This window comes from Orcinus orca, chromosome 9 (assembly GCF_937001465.1).
Source record: "Orcinus orca chromosome 9, mOrcOrc1.1, whole genome shotgun sequence".
NCBI classification, from domain to species: domain Eukaryota; kingdom Metazoa; phylum Chordata; class Mammalia; order Artiodactyla; family Delphinidae; genus Orcinus; species Orcinus orca.
The window spans coordinates 15,758,810-15,780,556 of NC_064567.1; the positions used below are offsets into that span (position 1 = coordinate 15,758,810).

General features: G+C 38.1%; 1 protein-coding gene across 2 annotated transcripts in view; it reads left to right on the top strand.

The window, feature by feature from the left end:
* DGKI (diacylglycerol kinase iota) overlaps positions 1-21,747 on the top strand; it is a 448,623-nt gene that overhangs the window by 339,036 nt on the left and 87,840 nt on the right. For both annotated transcript variants that reach the window (XR_004484538.2, XM_033432383.2), the window contains exons 22-23: positions 17,769-17,848; positions 20,104-20,148. Coding sequence is in view for 1 of the 2 variants with exons in the window: in XM_033432383.2 (XP_033288274.2) it covers positions 17,769-17,848; positions 20,104-20,148 (125 nt within the window). In the remaining variant the exon portion in view is untranslated. The remainder of the gene's footprint in view (positions 1-17,768; positions 17,849-20,103; positions 20,149-21,747) is intronic.

Below are 21,747 nucleotides of genomic sequence, written 5' to 3' on the forward strand. Positions count from 1 at the left end.
TATGCCCAACTCCCGGCACTGGAGTTGTCCCTGGCTCGAGAAAATCCTTAAAATTTGTTTGCTGTGTAATTAAGTGAATGACTTGCTGACCTGAAAAAGTATTTTGGCACAATCCCTTGTATATACAATGCACATTGGCCAACTTAAATGAAAATACACAAGTTGTTATTCAAGATCATTATTAAGTATGTAAGAGGATTAAAAAGAAACATGACTTGTATGTCCCTTGGGTTGCCATCAGAATAAATAGCAGAATTTGACGTGTAGTTTGAAACCCATATTTGTAGAGAGCCTGCTAGTTTCTGGAAAGCACATCTTCAAAATATTATCCTCAAGTCAAATGCAATGAAAAGTACATAGTTACTTTTATCTTATGGGTGACATTTTAAATGAACCATGGAGAGGACTCGGTTCAGCTCAAGTTATGAAGTTCAAACTCTAGGATCATTTTTAATCACAGGCACCGGGGTGGTGAAACCTTTGACAGATCCAGGCATGGCATGGTGAGCTAGAAAGTTCTTAGGGTGTTATGTTTCCTTTCGAATGCTAATATGCCCATTAATTTTTCCTCTTGGTTCCAGGTGAACAGTGGGCAGGTAATAATGACAGGTTGTCACACGATAAACCTGTGGTACACAGGGGGAGAACGGGATTGGAATATTGCCAACTCATTCTGTTTAATTATCGTCAGCCATCAAGTTAGAATTTTAGTGCCCTGATAACCCTGACACATTTGGAACTAACGAGGTAAACTGGAGAGACTCCACTTGTCCCCTGCCATCCTCCCCTAGGGCTTTCCTTCCTTCCTCTGGTCCACGACCTCTGCTCCTTGCTCTTTCCCTCCAGCCCCTTATTCCATCATCCTGTTGACTTTCTGAATAGTGGTTACACTATGGCTAAGAAAGCAAGTTTATTTTTCTGTATGTCAGTATTCTCTGGTATCAGCAAAATATCTGTCTAAGGGAAACTCGGAACAGTTTCTTTTCTCCCCCTTTTCTCCTGCTTTTTTTTTTTTTTTTTTTTTTTTTACTAGTAGACATTATTTTTTAGAGAAGTTTTAGATTTACAGAAAAATTAAGTGAAAGTACAGAGTTCCATATATCCCCCGGTTATCCCCCCAGCCTCCAGCACAGTTTCTCCTATTGTTGACATCTTGCATTAGTGCAATACATTGTTACAACTGACGCACCAACATTAATATATTCTTATTAAGTAAAATCCATACTTTACGTTAGGATTCATTCTTGTGTTCTACAGTTTTATGGGTTTTCACAGAGGTATTACATGTATCCACCATGACAGTATCATACAGAATAGCTTCACTTCCCTAAGTACCCCCTGTGCTTCACCCATTCATCAGTCCCTCCCCCCAAACCCCTGGCAACCACTGATCTGTTTACTATCTCCATAGTTTTGCCTTTTCCAGAATTCCATATAGTTGGAATCATGCAACATGTGGCCTTTTGAAACTGGCTTATTTCTTCACAATATACATTTAAGTTTCCTCCATTTCGTGGATTGAAAACTCATTTCTCTTTGTTGCTGAATAATATTTTACAGTGCGATAACCAGTTTGTTTATCCTTTCACCTATTAAAGGACATCTTGGTTGCTTTGAAGTTTCGGCAATTTTAAATAAAGATGCTATGAACATTCATGGGCAAATTTTTGTGGGGACATAATTTTCAACTCATTTCAGTAAATACCAAGTAGTGCAGTTGCTGGATCACATGGTAAGGGTTTGTATAGTTTTGTAAGAAACTGCTAAGCTCTCTTCCAAAGGGGCTCTACCATTTTGCATTCCCACCAGCAAGGAATGAGAGTTCCTGTTGCTCCATGTTCTCACCAGCGTTTGGCATTGTCTGTTTTTTTCAATTTTAGCTATCCTAGTAGATATGTAATAGTATCATATTGTTGTTTTAATTTGTAATTCCCTAATGACATGTGACATTGAGCACATTTTTCATACAGTCATTTGCCATCTATACATCTTCTTAGGTAAGATGTCAGTTCAGATCTTCTGCCCACTTTTTTAATTGACTCTCTTATTGTTGAGTTTTAAGAGTTCTTTGCATATTTCGAATACCGGTCTTTTATCAGGTATGTGTTTTGCCAAGATTTTTTTCCCAGTCTGTTTTTTCTTTTCATTTTCTTAAAAGTGTCTTTCACAGAGCAGAAGTTTTCATTTTAATTGAGTCCAGCTCATCAACTTTTTATTTCACGGATCATGCTTTTGATGTTGTACCTAAAATGTTATTGCCAAACCCAAGCTTACCTGGCTTTTCTCCTGTGTTATTTTCTAGGGAACAGTTTCTTTTTCAGACTATTTGTTTCTTAAGACCGCATATAAATTGATAGAAAGATAGCGAACATTTGACAAACTGTCTTGATTATGTCAGTAAGCCTAAAATTAATACTTAAGGGAATGTCAGGTTTTTAAAAATGTATCTCTGAAGAGTGTTAACATAAAATACATTCATTCTAAGATTATCTGTATTTTTGATGGTTTCCCCAACTGTTCAAAATGCATTTCTGTTTTGTGAATTTTTAACCCTGTTGTTACATTTATTGTTCTTTTCAGAAAGTGACAACCTTTTTATTTAGCCTTAACAGAAACTTTGCAATTCTAAAATTTTTATGTATATATTTAGAGCTTAATATCCAACCTTTGTAAATCCTTGCAGTTTCTGAGGAGTTTTTCCCTAGGGTTTCACACCTTCTTTTAATGATCCTATTGAAGATGGTTTTGTTTGTGATTTGAATAGGTAAATAGCCGCATTTAGCCGCAATTCTGTTTGAACAGGAATTGCACTATAATCGCTCATGTGTCAGATAATTAAATCCTTTCTTTTTCAATGCTGAGCTTTCAGCCCTTTCTTTCCACAGTGATACCTTGTTGAATGCATCACAGTGTCTTGCAGGGAATGAATTAGCTGCTGTGAGTTTTCTCCCTTTTCATAAATCCCATGAACAGTTTCATGTGGATTTCATAGCAAAGGTGGCTCTTTCTTGCTTTGGCTCTGAGGGTCTTTGCTTGGGTCATAAAGCAGCCAGCTGTGATGCCTTGCAGGTTTGGTTGGTTCTTTTATTTACATGCTTTGGTTTAGGTTCTGGCCTGTAGAAGCTTTGGTAGAACACATTATCTGCTATAAAAGTCACCACGTTTGGTCTGCTGAAAGTGGCTTGAGGCTTTATGAATGGCCCGTACATGTTGATATAGAATTGGGGAAAATCCATGAATTTGATAAGGCTCATAGGAGTGAATATAGGGTGGATTTGCAGATATTGTGTTCTACAGGCACTGACTTCTTTAATCTTCGCGATAACCCGGACAGGTAGGTACCGTGATTACCTGTCTTTGCATGAGACCTCACATACTTATTGCGGAAGAATCAAGGGCAGTGTAAGCTCATTGAGTAATCAAAATGATCAAAGACATCTGCCATGGGGATTTTCCTGAATAGAATCCTCTACCAAGAATAAATGTTAAAACGAATGGTATGCAAATACCTATACTAGCAAAAAACTACCACATTAATGATATCGAATGTTTTGAATATCTTGCGCATCTGACATAATGAACTTCTTCCACCTCAAGTGAGAACGTGGGTTTTACATTTAGTTCACGTTAGCTGCCAATCAGCTCTTCAGCTCAATATGGGATATTCTAAAGCAGTGATTTTAATAGCAAAACAAGTCATGTGATTGTCTATAACACTTCTGATTAAAGTCAGATGTACTCTTGCTATCTCTGCTACCCCCATAATGATGAGTATCCTGCTCACCATTTTATAGTTGCATGTAGTTCTTTATGAAGTAAGAAATAGTCAGTTTAATTCTGTGACTCAAATTACAGACAGGGTTAGAGCTTGTCAACTGTTCGGATAAGCTTGATTCACAGTCTGTAAGGCCCTTGGAAGCTGGCCTACTGGAAAGGGAAGGGAAGGGAATGGGTCTTTAAAAGTGACCCCACCCCTGCCAAGTGTGTTTATGAAAATGTGTGTGGCTTGACTCATGGTTTCTGAGTCCCAGGGCCATGCTCCTTTGTCCCGGCCTGGAATTGCTTACCTTCGCTTTGCTTCCCGAGGATCACAGCCTTTCCCCAATTCTTGTGTAGCTCTGGATACGGGACTTGTAATTCCCCCCTCACTCCTTGGTCAGCCTGTCAGCAGTTTCTAGCTTCACCTCTCTGAGCTCAGTGTTGAAAGGAGAGACTCCACCCTCTGTGTGGCCCAAGTTTGACGAGATGGAGGAATAGCGCAGGAGACGGGTTCTCGAGTAAGAGAAGCCTGGGATGAAATCTGGGTGCACCATTTCATAGCTGTGACATTTCAGGGCATATTACGTAATCTTCCTGAGACTGAGTTTCTTCATTTTAGAAATAGCAATAATCATATCCACCTCTTAGGATTGTGGCAAAGGTTAACAAACACGGTAAAACTGGTTATCACGAAATCATTCTTATCATTCTCCTCTTCACCCAGATTTATTCCACCCAGGCCTAAACCCTTGTAACACAACTCAGGATTGTATATCTTTAAATATAACATGGCTTAGGTTATGCTACCAGAATATACATGTTCAAAGTGTCTGTTCGGGCATAACTGGCTTTTCTAGAGGCGGAGGGCAGGATTCACTAACAGAAGACAATGAACGGCTTCAGCCATCCCCCTCTTCCTCTCATCACCGCTTCTCTGAACCATCAGGCTGAGGGCAGCTATGCCAGGATGAGGGCTACTCACTTAGTCCAGCAGCAAATAGTTTTGCATCTGGGAACTCACAAAGTTTGCAGTTTTGTTAACCTGAGACTCCCATGCACTGGAATTCACTGGCCTCAACACAGTTCACTCACACTCCTATGGTTGTACCAGAATAAAATTGCTTCAGAGATCTTGGGGAGGGGGGAGGGGGGAAGGGTGTTCATCTCAGAGTTGGTCCACAGGATCTTTTGTCTTTCTTCAATCAAGTAACTGACTGTCTTGAAGAAACTATCTGGTTGTCTTTTGCATCATACCTCTGACTCTTCGGAAAACATTTTTCAGGTTTTCTTAAAACTCTAGGCATTTTCTCTTTAATAGCCTTTAAGAACTTTGGTTTTCAATGTTTTGGGCAAGTCAGTTCCATATATAGGATATCTAAGCCTGGTCTATTTCCTGACTCTGCTTATCATTTGTGGTGAGATATATATTTTAGAAACCATGATTTATATATATATTTTTTTTAGTGCATATATCTTTCAGAAGTTTCTTATAGATGAAAGAGTACACTTGTGGATTGGTTGCTAGAAGATTTTAGAGTTTTTGAAGACGAATGGTGTTAATTTATGCGCTATTTGGCATAAATTTGCATAATGACTTCAAGTAGTCCTAACTTCAACTGTAGAAAACGAAATTAATTAGTATGACCCGTGGCATTTTATTTCAGACATAAAATCCAGAGCATGCAATGTGAAATATAGAATGGATTTCTCAACCAATTACTTTTTTAAAAGAGATCTTTATTGGAGTATAATTGCTTCACAATACTGTGTTAGTTTCAGTTGTACACCAAGGCAAATCAGCCATATGCATACATATGTCCCCATAGCCCCTCCCTCTTGAGCCTCCCTCCCATCCTCCCTATTCCCACCCCTCTAGGTCATCACAGAGCACCGAGCTGATCTCCTGTGCTATGATGCTGCTTCCCACTAGCTAACTGTTTTACATTTGGTAGTGTATATATGTCAATGCTACTCTCACTTCGCCCCAGCTTCCCCCTCTCCACCCCATGTCCTCAAGTCCATACTCTATGTCTACCTCTTTATTCCTGCCCTGCAACTAGGTTTGTCAGTACCATTTTTTTTTTTTTTTTTAGATTCCATATGTATGTGTTAGCGTACGGTATTTGTTTTTCTCTTTCTGACTTACTTCACTCTGTATGACAGACTCTAGGTTCATCCACCTCACTACAAATAACTCAATTTTGTTTCTTTTTATGGAGAGTAACATTCCATTGTATATATGTGCCACATCTTCTTTATCCATTCATCTGTCGATGGACATTTAGGTTGGTTCCATGTCCTGGCTACTGTAAATAGTGCTGCACTGAACATTGTGATACATGTCTCTTTTTGAATTATGGTTTTCTCAGGGTATATGCCCAGTAGTGGGAATGATGGGTCATATGGTAGTTCTATTTTTAGTTTTTTAAGGAACCTCCATACGTTTTCCATAGTGGTTGTAACATTTTACATTCCCACCAACAGTGCAAGAGGATTCCCTTTTTACCACACCCTTTCCAGCCTTTATTGTTTCTAGACTTTTTGATAATGGCCATTCTGACCAGCGTGAGGTGATACCTCATTGTAGTTTTTATTTGCATTTCTCTAATAATTAGTGATGCTGAGCATCTTTTCATGTGCCTCTTGGCCATCTGTATGTCTTCCTTGGTGAAATGTCTATTTAGGTCTTCCGCCCATTTTTAAAGTGGATTATTTGTTTTTTTAATATTGAGCTCCATGAGATGTTTGTATATTTTGGAGATTAATCCTTTGTCTGTTGTTTCATTTGCAAATGTTTTCTCCCATTCTGAGGGTTGTCTTTATCTTGTTTATGGTTTCCTTTGCTGTGCAAAAGCTTTTAAATTTAATTAAGTCCTATTTGTTTATTTTTGTTTTTATTTCTGTTACTCTAGGAGGTGGGTCAAAAAAGAGCTTGCTGTGGTTTATGTCAAAGAGAGTTTTTCCTTTGTTTTCCCCTAAGAGTTTTATAGTGTCTGGTCTTACATTTAGGTCTTTAATCCATTTGGAGTTTATTTTTGTGTATGGTGTTAGGTAGTGTTATAATTTCATTCTTTTACATGTAGCTGTCCAGTTTTCCCAGCACCGCTTATTGAAGAAGCTGTCTTTTCGCCATTGTATGTTCTTGCCTGCCTTGTCATAAATTAGGTCACCATATGTGCGTGGGTTTATCTCTGGGCATTCTATCCTGTACCATTGATCTATATTTCTGTTTTTGTGCCAGTACCATACTGTCTTGATTACTGTAGCTTTCTGGTACAGTTTGAGGTCTGGGAGCCTGATTCCTCCACCTCCATTTTGCTTTCTCAAGATTATTTTGGCTATTCAGGGTCTTTTGTGTTTCCATACAAATTGTGAAATTTTTTGTCCTAATTCTGTGAAGAATGCCATTGGTAGTTTGATAGGGAATGCATTGAATCTGTAGATTGCCTTGGGTACTATAGTCATTTTCACAATTTTGATTCTTCCAATCCAGGAACATGGCATATTTCTCCATCTGTTTATGTCATCTTTGATTTCTTTCATCAGTGTTTTATAGTTTTCTGAATACAAGTATTTAGCCTCCTTAGGCAGGTTTACTCCTAGGTATTTTATTCTCTTTGTTGCAATGGTAAATGGGAGTGTTTCCTTAATTTCTCTTTCTGATTTTTCGTTGTTGGTGTATAGGAATGCCAGAGATTTCTGTGCATTAATTTTGTATCCTGCAACCTTCCCAAATTCATTGATTAGTTCTAGTAGTTTTCTGGTGGCATCTTTAGGATTTTCTATGTATAGTTTCATGTCATCAGGAAACAGTGACAGTTTTACTTCTTCTTTTCCCATTTGTATTCTTTTATTTCTTTTTCTTCTCTTATTGCTGTGGCCAGGACTTCCAAAACTATGTTGAATAAGACTGGTGAGAGTAGACATCCTTGTCTTGTTCCTGATCTTAGTGGAAATGCTTTCAGTTCTTCACCATTGAGCATGATGCTTGCTGTGGTTTTGTCATATATGGCCTTTATTATGTTGAGGTCGGTTCCCTCTATGCCCATTTTCTGGAGTTTTTATCATAAATGGGTGTTGTATTTTGTCATAAGATTTTTCTGCATCTATTGAGATGATCGTATGGTTTTTATCCTTCAGTTTGTTAATATGGTGTAGCACATTGATTGATTTGCATATATTGAAGAATCCTTGCATCCCTGGGGCAAATCCCACTTGATCATGGTGTATGATCCTTTTAATGTGTTGTTGGATTCTGTTTGCTACTACTTTGTTCAGGATTTTTGTATCTATGTTCATCAGTAATACTGGTCTATAATTTTATTTTTTTGTGATATCGTTTTCTGGTTTTGGTAACAGGATGATGGTGGCTTTGTAGAATGGATTTTTGGGAGTGTTTCTCCCTCTGCAATGTTTTGGAAGCTTTTGAGAAGGATCAGTGTTAGCTCTTCTCTAAATGTTTGATAGAATTCACCTGTGAAGCCATCTGGTCCTGGACTTTTGTTTGTTGGAAGATTTTTAATTACAGTTTCAATTTCATTACTTGTGATAGATCTGTTTATACTTTCTAATTCTTCCTGGTTCAGTCTTGAAAAATTGTACCTTTCCAAGAATTTGTCCATTTCTTCGTGGTTGTCCATTTTATTGGCATATAGTTGTTTGTAGTAGTCTCTCATAATCCTTTTTATTTCTGTGGTGTCAGTTGTGATTTTTCCTTTCTCCTTTTTCATTTCTAATTTTATTGATTTGTGTCCTCCCCCTTTTTTTCTTGATGAGTCTGGCTAAGGGTTTTTCAATTTTGTTTATCTTCTCAGAGAAACAGCTTTTAGTTTTATTGGTCTTTGCTATTGTTTTCTTTGTTTCTATTTCATTTATTTCTGCTCTGATCTTTATGATTTCTTTCCTTCTACTGACATGGGGTTTTCTTTGTTCTTCTTTCTGTAGTTCTTTTAAGTGTAGGGTTAGATTGTTTATTTGAGATTTTTCTTGTTTCTTGAGGTGAAATTGAATTGCTATAAACTTCCCTCTTAGAACTGCTTTTGCTGCATCCCATAGGTTTTGGGTCATCATGTCTTCATTGCCTTTGTTTCTATGTAGTTTTTTTTTCTTCTTTGATTTCTTCAGTGATCTCTTGGTTACTTAGTAGCGCACTGTGTAGCCTCCTTGTATTTGTGTTTTTTACAGTTTTTTTTCCCTGTAATTGATTTTCAGTCTCATAGCATTGTAGTCAGAAAAGATGCTTGATATGATTTCAGTTTTCTTAACTTTTCTGAGGCTTGATTTGTGACCAAGGATGTGATCTAGCCTAGAGAATGTTCCATGGGCACTTGAGAAGAAAGTGTATTCTGCCACTTTTGGGTGGAATATTCTATAAATATCAATTAAATCTGTCTGGTCTGTTGTGTCATTTAAAGCTTGTGTTTCCTTACTTATTTTCTGTTTGGATGATCTGTCCATTGGTGTAAGTGGGGTGTTAAAGTCCCCTACTATTATTGTGTTACTGTCAGTTTCTCCTTTCATGGTTGTTAGCATTTGCCTTATGTATTCAGGTGCTCCTGTGTTGGGTGCATAGACATTTATAATTGTTATATCTTCTCCTTGGATTGATCCTTTGATCATTATGTAGTGCCCCTCCTTATCTCTTTTAATAGTTTTTAATTTAAAGTCTATTTTATCTGATACGAATATTGCTACTCCAGCTTTCATTTGAATTCCATTTGCATGGAATATCTTTTTCCATCCCTTCACTTTCAGTCTGTATGTATCCCTAGGTCTGAAGTGGGCCCCTTTTAGACAGCATATATATGTATGTTCCTGTTACCATTTTCTTAATTGTTTTGGGTTTGTTTTTGTGGGTCTTTTTCTTCTCTTGTGTTTCCTGCCTAGAGAAGTTTCTTTAGCATTTGTTGTAAAGCTGGTTTGGTGGTGCTAAATTTCCTAGCTTTTGCTTGTCTGAAAATCTTTTGATTTCTCCATTGAATCTGAATGAGATCCTTCCTGGGTAGAGTAATCTTGGTTGTAGGTTTTTCTCTTTCATCACTTTAAGTATATTCTGTCACTCCCTTCTGGCCTGCAGAGTTTCTGCTGAAAAATCAGCTGATAACCTGATGGGGATTCCTTTGTATGTTTTTTTTTTGTTTTTCCCTTGCTGCTTTTAATATTTTTTCTTTGAATTTAACTTTTGTTAGTTTGATTAATATATGTCTTGGTGTGTTTTTCCTAGGGTTTATCCTGTATGGGACTCTGTGCTTCCTGGACTTGGGTGACTATTTCCTTTCCCATGTTAAGGAAGTTTTTGACTATAATCTCTTCAAATATTTTTTCAGACCCTTTCTTTTTCTCTTCTTCTTCTGGGACCCCTATAATTCGAATGTTGTTGCGTTTAGTGTTATCCCAGAGGTCTCTGAGACTGTCCTCAATTCTTTTCATTCTTTTTTCTTTATTCTCCTCCTCGGCAGTTATTTCCACCATTTTGTCTTCCAGCTCACTTATTTGTTCTTCTGCCTCAGTTATTGTGTTATTGATTTCTTCTAGTGTATTTTTCATTTCAGTTATAGTGTTGTTCATCTCTGTTTGTTTGTTCTTTAGTTCTTCTAGATCTTTGTTAAACATTTCTTGTATTTTCTCAATCCGTGTCTCCATTCTGTTACCGAGATTCTGGATCATCTTTACTATCATTACTCTGAATTCTTTTTCAGGTTGATTGCCTATTTCCTCTTCATTTATTTGGTCTTATAGCTTTTTACTTTGCTCCTTCATCTGTGACATATTTTTTTGCAGTCTCTCTTTTTTTTTTTTTTTTTTTTTTTTTTTATGAGTGGGATTGTGTTCCTCTGTTACTGGTTGTTTGGCCTGAGGCTTCCAACACTGGAGTTTGTAGGCTGTTGGGTAGAGCTGGGTCTTGGTGCTGAGATGAGGAACTCTGTGAGACCTCACTCTGATGAATATTTCCTGGAGTCTGAGGTTCTCTGTTAGTCCAGTGGTTCGGACTCGGAGCTCCCACCACAGGAACTTCGGCCCAACCCCCAGCTCGTGAACCAAAATTCCACAAGCTGCATGGGGTGGTGGTTCACTTGGGGGTTCCTCCCGTCTCCTCGGGCGTCAGGATCCCCCACCAGTGGCCAGCAAGCGCCCTAGTTGTGAGGAGACACTAACTCGGCGTCTTCCCACACCACCCTCATCTCAGCCAATTAATTTAATTGCATTCTGTATTATGAGGCATTTAAACAAACAGAAATAGGGAAAGGAGGTTAATGGATGCCAGGGTGAAATCTGAGATGGGAACCAGGGCAGGGCTCATGTTTTGGCTGGGAAGAAGTAATTGGTAGTATAATCCTCAGGGCTGAAGATTGCCAGTCAACTCCACAATTTCTTTTGTATTTCTTTACCTAAATTTGTCAAAGCTTTTCATTTTCTTAGTCTGCTAGGGCTGCTGTAATAAAATGCCATAGCCTGGTGACTTAAACCATAGAGATCTATTTCCTCTCAGTTCCGGAGGCTGGAAAGTCCATGATCAAGGTGCCAGCTGATTTGGTTTCTGGTGAGAGCTCTCTTCCTGGCTTGTAGATTGCTGCTTTCATGCTGTGTCCTCAAAGGGGGAGAGAGAGTGAGCTTGAGAGTGCTCTATGGTGTCTCTTCTTATAAAAACACTAATCCCATCATGAGGGTCCCACCCTCATGACCCCATCTAACCATAATTACCTCCCGAAGAAGGCCCATCTTCAGATACCATCACATTGGGGATTAGGGCTTCAACATATGAATTTGGGAGACACCCAAACATTTAGTCTATGACAGTCATGTTAGCCCAAATTTCAAACATGTTGAAACTCAAGTGCTTTTTAGAGGGTTAACCCTTTAATTAATTATTAGTCATTTATACCAAAGTACCAAGAAGGATCTGAGAGTATGTTTTGATAGGAGGGTCAGAGAAGTGATTAAGAAAGCTAGGATAAGACAGGTAGGATATAGAATAAGGGAAATAAATTTGTCCTCAGTCAACCAAGGAATACTACTGCTAGGAATTAGGAAGCACATTGAATCCAACTAGGTAGGGGCAAAGAGAAAAGTGGTTTTGTTTGCTGGATCTATGCGCTACTCATGGACAGGTTAAAACATGGATGGTTTTGAAATATATTGAATCTGGTACTAAGGACATTCAACTTTTTGGTTCCACAGAGAACAAAACTCTAATGCTCACTAACCACATATGGTTATTTAAACTATAAATTAATCAAATAAGATAAAAACTCAGTTCCTCATTCACGCCGGTCACATTTCAAGTACTCGATATGACATGTGGCTAGTGGCTCCTGCATTGGACATGCAGAAAGGTCTGTTGGACATTGCTGCTCTAGAGACTTCTGAGGCCCAGATAAGGCAGAGATCATCCTGCTGCTTGTTATATAAACACACACGCAAACAAGTACACATGCCATGACAAGCCATAGGGTTATGACTGCTCAATATGCCATGTCCATTGCTTGAGATGGATCGCAGCAATAGGTGTCATTTGGGGGCTTTTGATGGCTTCTCTACTGTTTTCCCTCATTCTCCTATTTGATGCTAAGTTATACTTTTGTCTAATTCACAGAGAACATCAGAGAATATGCAGTGAACTTTAGCAGCACTATCATTAAAATCAGTTGCCACAGATAGGTTGTATTTCTTATTTTCAATTCTGAAATACTATACATATATATATACACACATATATATGTATATATACACACACACATACATACACACATAAACACACACATACATGTTCTGTTCATAAATGTTGTTCATACATATATATACACACACCTATACCCCTATATATATACACACATATACATATATGCACATATGTATGTATATAAAATGATTAGTAGTAAAATGGGCATTCATGTACCGCCCACCCAGATTAAGAAACAGAACAAGTATCTCCCCTTATCCCTCTCCTACCAAGATAATCCCAGTATACAGGGTTGTCACCCTTGGTTGTCACACATTGGTTGTCACCAATATATACATCCCTAATTCAGATAGCATGGCTTTGAAACACCAAGTAGCAGTCCTAAACCTCCCTCTGCAAGGAAGCGATGATGCTTTCACTTATAGTTGAAGGCTTTCGAGAGAGCTGAAAAGAGTCTCTGGATTACTGTCTGGCTTTGGCTTCCCTGAGAGTGCCTATGAGCCCATTCTATGAGAATTTAGTGGGCAAGGTCATAACTGCATTCTGGAAAGCATTTGGCAGGGTGTTAAGGTGGGTTCTAGCTATCAAGTGGAACTATGGTTAGAGGGGATGGACTTCTTTGAATTTTTCTGCCTCACCATGACCTAACTCTTTTTCTCAATAACAGGTTAAGGCAGAGCACATCTGGGGATGATTGTAAGAAACTGGTTCAGACTCACTTAGACATTCTATCCTTTGGTTGAAAAATAACTCTCCAATGTTGATGAGACTCAATGTTGACAGCTCTCTACATCTCTGCCTATTGAGTCAGAGTGCCCCAATATATCTGTCACCCTAGACTCTTCTAGCCCAATCCCCTTAGAGGGTTTTTTTTTTAATCTTTCTTTGTTGGATTCCCCATTTGTTATATCCCCTGCATTCCTCATTCTTGTTGCAAACTCAACTTTTGTTGGTGCATGTTCTGCAGTAACTTTTTAGTAGAGGGTGTGTCCTTTATTCAACCCTTGGACTAATTTGATACTTTGGATTATTTGTAAAACTCTTATAATTCTGAACACATTGTTTCATTGGTTCTCTGACTGTACAGTTGCCTTTGAGAAGTTTAAAACAGTCTAATCCCTGATCCTTTCTTTGCCATCTAGATTTTCCTATTTGGAAACTTGTAGACTCTTCTCTTTGTTCCCAATATTCTTAAACTTCAAATTAAAATGTCTTCCTATTGTTCTTTTGTTATTGTACTTGTTGGGCCATTTCAAGTGGGAAACTGATGTTCTTCAGTTCTAAGAAATAGTCTTGATTTTTTGTTTGTTTCTGATAATTACTCCTCTCTATTTTTCTCTGGTTTTTAGAACTACTGTTATTGGAATGTTGGACCACTGGACCAGTCCTATTGTTCTTACCTTTTCCCTCCTATTTTCTGCCTCTTTTTATTTTTGCTCTTCTTTTGTGGAGATTTCCTCAACTTCATCTTCTAACCTTTCTATTAAACTCTATTATATCAAATTTCAAGACCTTGTTTGTTCTCTGAATGATGCTCCTTTTCCTTTTTCTTCTTCATGTTCTTCATCTTTTAATACAATCATGTTTATATTTCATGGATGGAATGTTTTCTCTTAACTCTGAGGATTCCCCAGAGAAGAGTCTTCAGATCTCTTTCTAAGAAGGTAGGGTTCTGGCTGCCAGCTTTTGGAGAGTCTAGTGAGAGAAGAAAGTTGGGGATCTCTGCATTCTGTAGATGATCAGTTAATCCCCATTTTCTGTGAAGTAACTCCACCTACCAAGAGTGGGTGATGGAATCTAGTGATTTAATATCCAGTGCTTCTTATTTTAGCTGCAACTGATGTTGCCAGTTTGCACATCTTCCGAGGGTTTTGAAGTGTAAATTAGTTCTTATCCATCCCCACCCATAGTCTAGGATTAGACTCTATAGGGGCTCTGAGTCAGTTACCAATTTTCCATATGCTTTATTCATTACCATTTTCTCCTCACTGTTTCTCCTCTTTTTTTGTTGGTTTATGTCTTTTTAAAATTCATGTGCTGTAATTTAGTAGCATTTCTGGTGCAGGAGAAGTAAGTGTGTGTTAAATCTGCCTTCTTAATCTAGAAACCAGCTTGTTCTTGATTGCTTAGTTAGAACTTGTAAACTCCGTTTGACCCCTACAATGAAAGTTCCATTATGTACTATAGGTTGAGTATCGACTGATGCTTATTGGAGTCAAATAAAATCTCTAAGGCTAAAATCAGATGAATCATCAAGATCAGGAATAGTAATGCTAATGCTTGGGTGATAAGTAGTCTCCCTGCTCCCAATTAAGATGAAGGAAACTTCAGTGAGGTTTGGCAGTTGGTTGTCAGCAGTGTAAAAGGAAGGTGGTAATTTTCCACAAGTTTCTGGTTTCTCTTCACCATGTAAAGTCTCAAATGGAAGTGTCAGATTACAATATTTTTGTACTACAGTTATCTTTACCCTCGAAGAAAGAGTAGATGTTAGCTTTAAGTAAACAGGATATAACTTATGGAACTACTACCAGCTAATCCTTGTAGTATGATAAATTGAAAGATAGATGATTGGATGTACCATTTTCTAGCTCAAGATGCTCAAAAGTTAGTAAAGGGAGTGAGGGAAAGATAGCATTGATGATCTGGTTATTCATTTTTAAATATAGTATTGTATTTAATCTTCACAAAATCCTAGACGATACCTATTCTAAATACTATAGCCTTCAATCCAAGGATCAAAGGAATTGAGGAAGTTGCAAGACCAAACAGCAAGCATGAGTCATTTGTAAGACCAAAGCAGCACTGGGATTTGAATCCAAGAGAGAATGACTGTAAATTCTTTCTGTACCTTCATAGGATAAATTTGACAACAGTCGTCAGTAATCATGCTATGAAACTGTGGTACAGGATGCCATTTTTTTTTTACCCCAACTGAATAGCTAATATCAATCAAATACACCGTTTCTCTTCATCAGCTTCTTGAGGAATAAGCAAAGTTGCTGACTTTATACCCTTAGTAGAAATGAATGACACATCTTTGAAAACTTTTTCCTAGACATTCATTATTTTAGGTCTGGAATATCCAATCTCTAATTGTAGTTTAAAATATCTGCTACCAAGTATATTGGATTTATGGCCAGACTAACTTCAAGCATTGATAGTCAGAGGGGTTGACCAGATTCCTGCATTTCTATATAATGTGTCTCCTCATTTAAGTAAATAGGTAAATATTAATGAAATTTTATTTCTCTACATTTGCACATTTGAAATTAAGAGAAAGATTCTAACATGGATTCTCATGATAATTATAGCTGTATTCTATTTCCACAACTTTTGATTTACTTTCTAGGCTAAAATTCTAGGTTTTCCTCATCATTCCTCAAGTATTAGAAATCCTTATCCTTCTCTTACTTAAGTAGGTCACCTTATTTGGACCTATTTAATAGTCTAGCTGAGGATGATTACTTTAGTCACTACTATTAGGGATCTCTTTATTGAATTTCCCTTTCATTCCTTTCAAAGATGCACGATTACCATACTGAAGACTTCTTGGATATTTCTGTATATATTCAAAAAAGGAGAGAAATTATTTTTCCAGATTATTATTCCCCCAAACATGTGATACTTACATGGTTCCTCACCCTTTTGCTTGCTGTTCTCTTGCTTAGCTTCTGGAAGAACAGGCAAAGGCAAGTGCCAACCCAATGCACACTCTCTACTCCTGCTCCAAACCCTTCTTCTTTGTCTATCCTGGAAAGTAGACTTAGCTCTTAAAGACACACTTTCTCTTTCTCACTTGAACAGGCCCTAAGCCTGTCTTCCTCCTCCCCCTTCCCCACCTTTTTGTTTTTAAAAACAAACTTTTATTGAATACCTACCAGACATTGGGGTTGTAAAAGGAAATAAGTCTTATTCCGGTGAGAGAGACCATACTGATTCATAGGCTTATGTAGTTCTGCAAGATGATGGATGCCTTCCAGCTTATGTTTGAAGCACTTTGGGAACCTAAAGGTATGAGGTAGTGGTATGATCTCCCTAGTGGAACCAGTCTAGGAGGTAATGTTGAGAAGCAAACTCTGTATCTTTTTCTCTAGACAACTCTTGCTTCTCTAAGAGACCAGTGGGGCTCCATATCCTTCAGAGAGCCTCAAATCTACCCTCCAGGCAAGACTTAGTTCCTCTCTCCTATAGCTTTCAAGTGACTAAGTTCATACATTTACCATAGCCTATGTTCCGTTTATTATTTTTTATATGTGTGTCTTTTCTACAACTTGGTGAGTTCCTCAGGATTTTCCCATGCATTTAAATCTATTTTATTCTCTGTAGAATTCATTTTTAAAGCCCTAGCACTTTGCATTTTCAGACCTATTTATTGATGATGAAGCTTTAAAAATTCAATGAGTGAAAGATTTTTAAAAATCTGTAGTGGACACAACTGTCCTGTCATCTCCTTGTTAATCTCTAGTTGGTTGCTTCAAGATTTTGAACTATTTTTTAAATCATGGGTTTAATAGTATAACTGAATTTTTAAAATCAGAAATGTACACATACATTTTTTGTTTGAAGTTTTGGGAAGGAGACTATTTTCAGTTTTTCAGGAATCTTGTGGTTATATCTGAAGCGGGAGTTTCTATCCACTAAAGCCATTGTATGACATTTACCACCACCTAAAAAAGGTATTTAAGGCATGTAACAGCTTCTCCTCATTGTTTTCTGAAGCCCTGCTGCTACCACATTTACACTGACCGTCTTTAAAATCACTTGGATTTTTAAGCTATGAACCTTCTAGAAGCTTTTTTTTTTTAATGTTTCTTGCCTATTTCATTCTGGCATTGGCCACCAGGTAACAACAGTGCCTTGAGTAGCTTGAGTCTCTTAAACAGGGAACTGTTGCAAAGTGACATAAAGATTAGGCCCCATGCATTTAAGAGGGAAAGGGGTAAGTGTCCAGCATCATGATTTTTTAATTCCTCTCTGGTACTTTGGCTCTTGCAAATACAGGCATAAATTAGCAGCTGGCTGTGAACAGCCTCTGGCCCTGTCAGTCTACTGTTTCCATGACATTGTACCTCTTATCAGGGCCACTAAGACAAAATGAAATGAAGGCTGGCCACGTGGCAAGGGGCAACATGGATCATGCAGGGAAAGAATATGAAAACTGCATAAGTAAAGAGACTGAGCTCGTAGAAGAGGTGCCGGGAGATAGTGAAATATCCAGAAAACCAGTTATATTTATGAGAGGTCTTTTTTAACCATAAAAAATGCATTTCTACCAAAATAGAAAAATCAAATATGTTATTTTACATTTTTCTCTTTCCTTCACCCTTAGCCATCCCCCTGGGTATTCTGGTTGTGCGCGGAGACTGTGATTTGGAGACTTGCCGTATGTACATAGATCGCCTGCAGGAGGTGAGTTTCTTTAGCCAATAATTTATTCTGCTCAGTTTTCCATTTTTGTCAGTAATTACCAGCCATCTATATTTACTTCTAAGATGATGCATTTGGGGAGGAAATGGAAATATGGTGGCCTTGTCTTTCTAGTCTCTTAAGCATACACCGCATCTTCTCCCTCCCCATCCCCACTGCTGTTTTTCCTCCTCGGGTGGTTGGAGTGGGAAAGGTTGATTAGGTTAAGTACAGCACCACGTTGCTCCAGTGTGATCCATAGCTATAGCCTGGAACTCCTTGTCTTGCCAGACAGCTCACCTGTGTTTTTTGAACTATACAGAATTTCAAAGGGCACTGATAAATAATAAAGGAAAACAGATTTGGCGTTACTTAATGTTTTGCATCTAGTACAGACTTCTGTCAGAGACAGCTAGATTTGTTTTTAAATGTAACTTCTACAGGAAAGAAAAACCTATATTTCAAAAGAATTTGTGTCAGAACACAAAGGAATAATCTATTATTTTTTTTCTCAATCTGGTCTTACCATAGAGAAAGAGAAAGGAGGAGGTCTCATATGTGACATTCCCATGAACTTGAACTGCACCAGCAAAGCCAGGAGAACCCAGATCCATCACTGCAGTGGTCATGGGTTGTTTTTGCAAAATTTCAAGGGAGAGTATTCAGTGTCTTGTTCTACAAATGGCAAAAAGCATAAACAGCCACTTCTTTGTCTTTGTTTCTTGGTGAAAGATGCACATTAGAATCACTTTTCTGGGATGTGGTCTAGACATTTATATTTTTAAAGCTCTTGCGTGATTTTGATACATACCCCAAGATGAGCAGCTCTCTTCCAGACAACACATTATACATGAGTAAATATCACAAATAAAGAAGATATATAGTGTTTAAAATCCCTTCAAATTGTAGCTACTTAGCTTTGAACATTAGAGTCTGTTTCTCTTGGTGGAAATAAACTCAGGTAGGAGGCATAAAGGAATGTAAAAATTACCAATTTTTCTCTTCAGCATTGTGAAGGATAGAGATGGAACTGGGAATGTAGAATATTTTGAGATAGTTGCCAAACTGTGAATACTAATAAGGGTGAGAGAAGAAAAGTCAACAAAGTTTATACTTGTGGCTTCACTTGGCTATTTTTACCAAAGATAAATTTAACGTGTAAAAATTTGTGAACTTTTTAACATGTGACTCAGGTCCAAATCAATCCTAGAACATATAGTAACTCATATTTTCAAAATAATGTTGGTCTTTTATTGTGGAACTTCCCTCAAAAAAAAACCCAGCAATAAAAAAAGTGACTCATAATTGATACCAAGCTTTTTTTTTTTAAACACTTGGGTAACTTAAGGTTCCACAGTAGCAAAATATATGACTGATGAATTGACTTTGTTGAAAATTAACTTACTGTTATGCTTATCACACCAATATTCAACAACTAAAAGTAGGATTCTTAAAAAAAAGAATAAAAAAAAGGAAAGAGCAAGCACAAATAAAGAGGAAAAGTTTTAAACTTGGGCTCAGAGAGTAAGTTGATAAAGCCTGTGGGAAGCAGGTACCCAGGTAGCCAGGATTGCTGACATCTGTAAATAGAATCACCATGCTCGTTAACAAGGAAGCCTGCAGGACATGACAGTGATGACAATTTAGTTATAAAACTTTATAAAAGGAGCCTGGCTCTCAGAATCTTCCAGTAAAGCCTCATTAATTTCAACCCTGTTAATTTGCACTTCGTGATAATGCAGAGCTGGACAGTGATTTTTTCTTTTCAGTCTATGAAATCCTGTGTTTGCCAAGCAACTTGTCAGTATAAACACAATTATCCTGACAGTATGTTTTTGGTCTTAGATAAATAAATTCTTCCTAAGTGCCTAAGGGGGCTTAAGTAGCTTACTGCACAAACCAAAAGTCCAGGTGCAAGTTAACTAGGATCCCCATTTAGTACACCAAAATCGCCTGTCTTTTACTTTTGGTCCTCTCTATCCTTGAAATTATATCACTTACCTCTAAACGCTATTTAGGATTTATAAGTTTCAATAGCTAAATGGCCTTTCTTCTCTTAGTCCAACTGGGTGTACTTTTATTATTTTTGGCATTATCTTCTTTGTTTAACCTTGGGGGACTGGGGAGAATAAGATGCTTTCCAGATGGGCTTAATAATATAAAATTGGGCCTTTAGTTGATGGAGTTGAGGCAGTTTGTTCAAACTAATCTTAATGTGTATGGGTTTTTTCTTTTTTTTTTTTCCATTTTCTCATTAGGACCTGCAGTCAGTTTCTTCTGGCTCCCAGAGAGTTCATTACCAGGTAACATATAATTGACTCTCCTTGTTTCTTACGTTCCATCCAAAAGAAGTCCATCTGTCAATGAATGTCTCATTTGGATTTGCGTCCACATCCTCCCCTAGGGATAGAGTTCACTCCAAGAACCAAGATGAAGTTGGCATTCTGATTATTTTGCATTTTCCTGCAAAATGGACAGTCCTAGTCTAGTGCAAACTTGGGCTGTGGCTGTTCTCCCAGATCATTTAGGAAAGATTATAAAATGAAGGGCTTTCAGTGCCAAATACTAGAAAACTCAACTCAAACTAGCTTGACAGGGAGTCTGTTGGTTCACATCAGCACAAAGTTCAGATGCAGGGTGGATTTTGTGTTCTGTTGGTTTTTCTGCTCTGTTCTCCGTTTTTTGTCACATTTCACCTCTGCACAAGACGTTTTCCTGGTCCAAGATGGCTGCCAGTAGCAACCGGGGCTGTGTGTTTCTCATTCACATCCAGGAAAGTAAATTCCCTGCTTCTGCAACCATGAAACCAACTTTCTAAAATGCAATGCAATCTGTTTGTCCCATCCTGATCTCTTGGACAGGATCCAATAAACCCAGCCTGCCTCTCTCTAATAACCCACATCCGGTTCCTGGGAGAACGCTCAGTGACCCTTTGCCCCAACACTCTTTGGGAGTGCAGTCTCTTCCCCACTTTCCCACCCTTACTGTGCAGTACGAGCCCCTGCAGCCATCCTCTTCCCATTAGATTTCCCAGGCGTGATTTAGATACCAATGCACAGCATCACCCCAAACTGGAAGGGGCGTATGCAAAGCTGTCTGAGTTGTCCCATAAAAGCCCTTCTCTCTGAGAAGCCCAGTACCCTTGCCGGCTAGGAGGGGTGTGTGGGAGTCACAGCATGCTAATGACACCCTCCAAATAAATCTTCTCCTAGACCCTCTATACCTCCCTCCACGTGGGGGAAGGACTTAAAATGTCTAAATCTGGCGGCACCTCACTTTGGGTTTTGGTGTCTATTACACTACACCTGAAACCGCTAGTTAAGCATCCTTTTGCCAAAACAGCAAAAAACAACTATTAAAAAAAAACCTCTGTGCCTTGTAGCCTCTAGGTGACTTTCTTCCCCTGCCAGTCGATAGCCTGTACCCTCAGTCAAAGCGGCCTGATTATCCTGAGGCTGGATGACAGAAATGGCCTGGTGTTCTTGTTTGTATGTTTATTGCTCAAAGTACCCCACTATTCCAGAGTCCTGTCTTCCATCTGGCTGCAATAGAAAGGATGAGAATTCACTTAGGGTGTGTTTGCAATGAGAAAATAAAGTCTACTTCTCGGACTGTTTTTTTTACCAACCATTAGAAGACAAATTTCTACTTTATTTTTTAGATAGAGCACAACATTTCTTGTATCCATTATTTGCATATTTACCTGGAGCCACTATCTAGGTGTCATTTTCTTTTTTAAAGTATAGTATTTTTAAAGTCGGAGCTGATTTCCACCCTTTAAGGATCGGCACTGGTAGCTATAAGATTTTAAGGGTCTTCTTTTTTAGAATTTTTAATTTTTACACATGGACATTTTAAACCTTTGCAGTTGAACCGAAGTATCTAAAACATTTATTCTGATT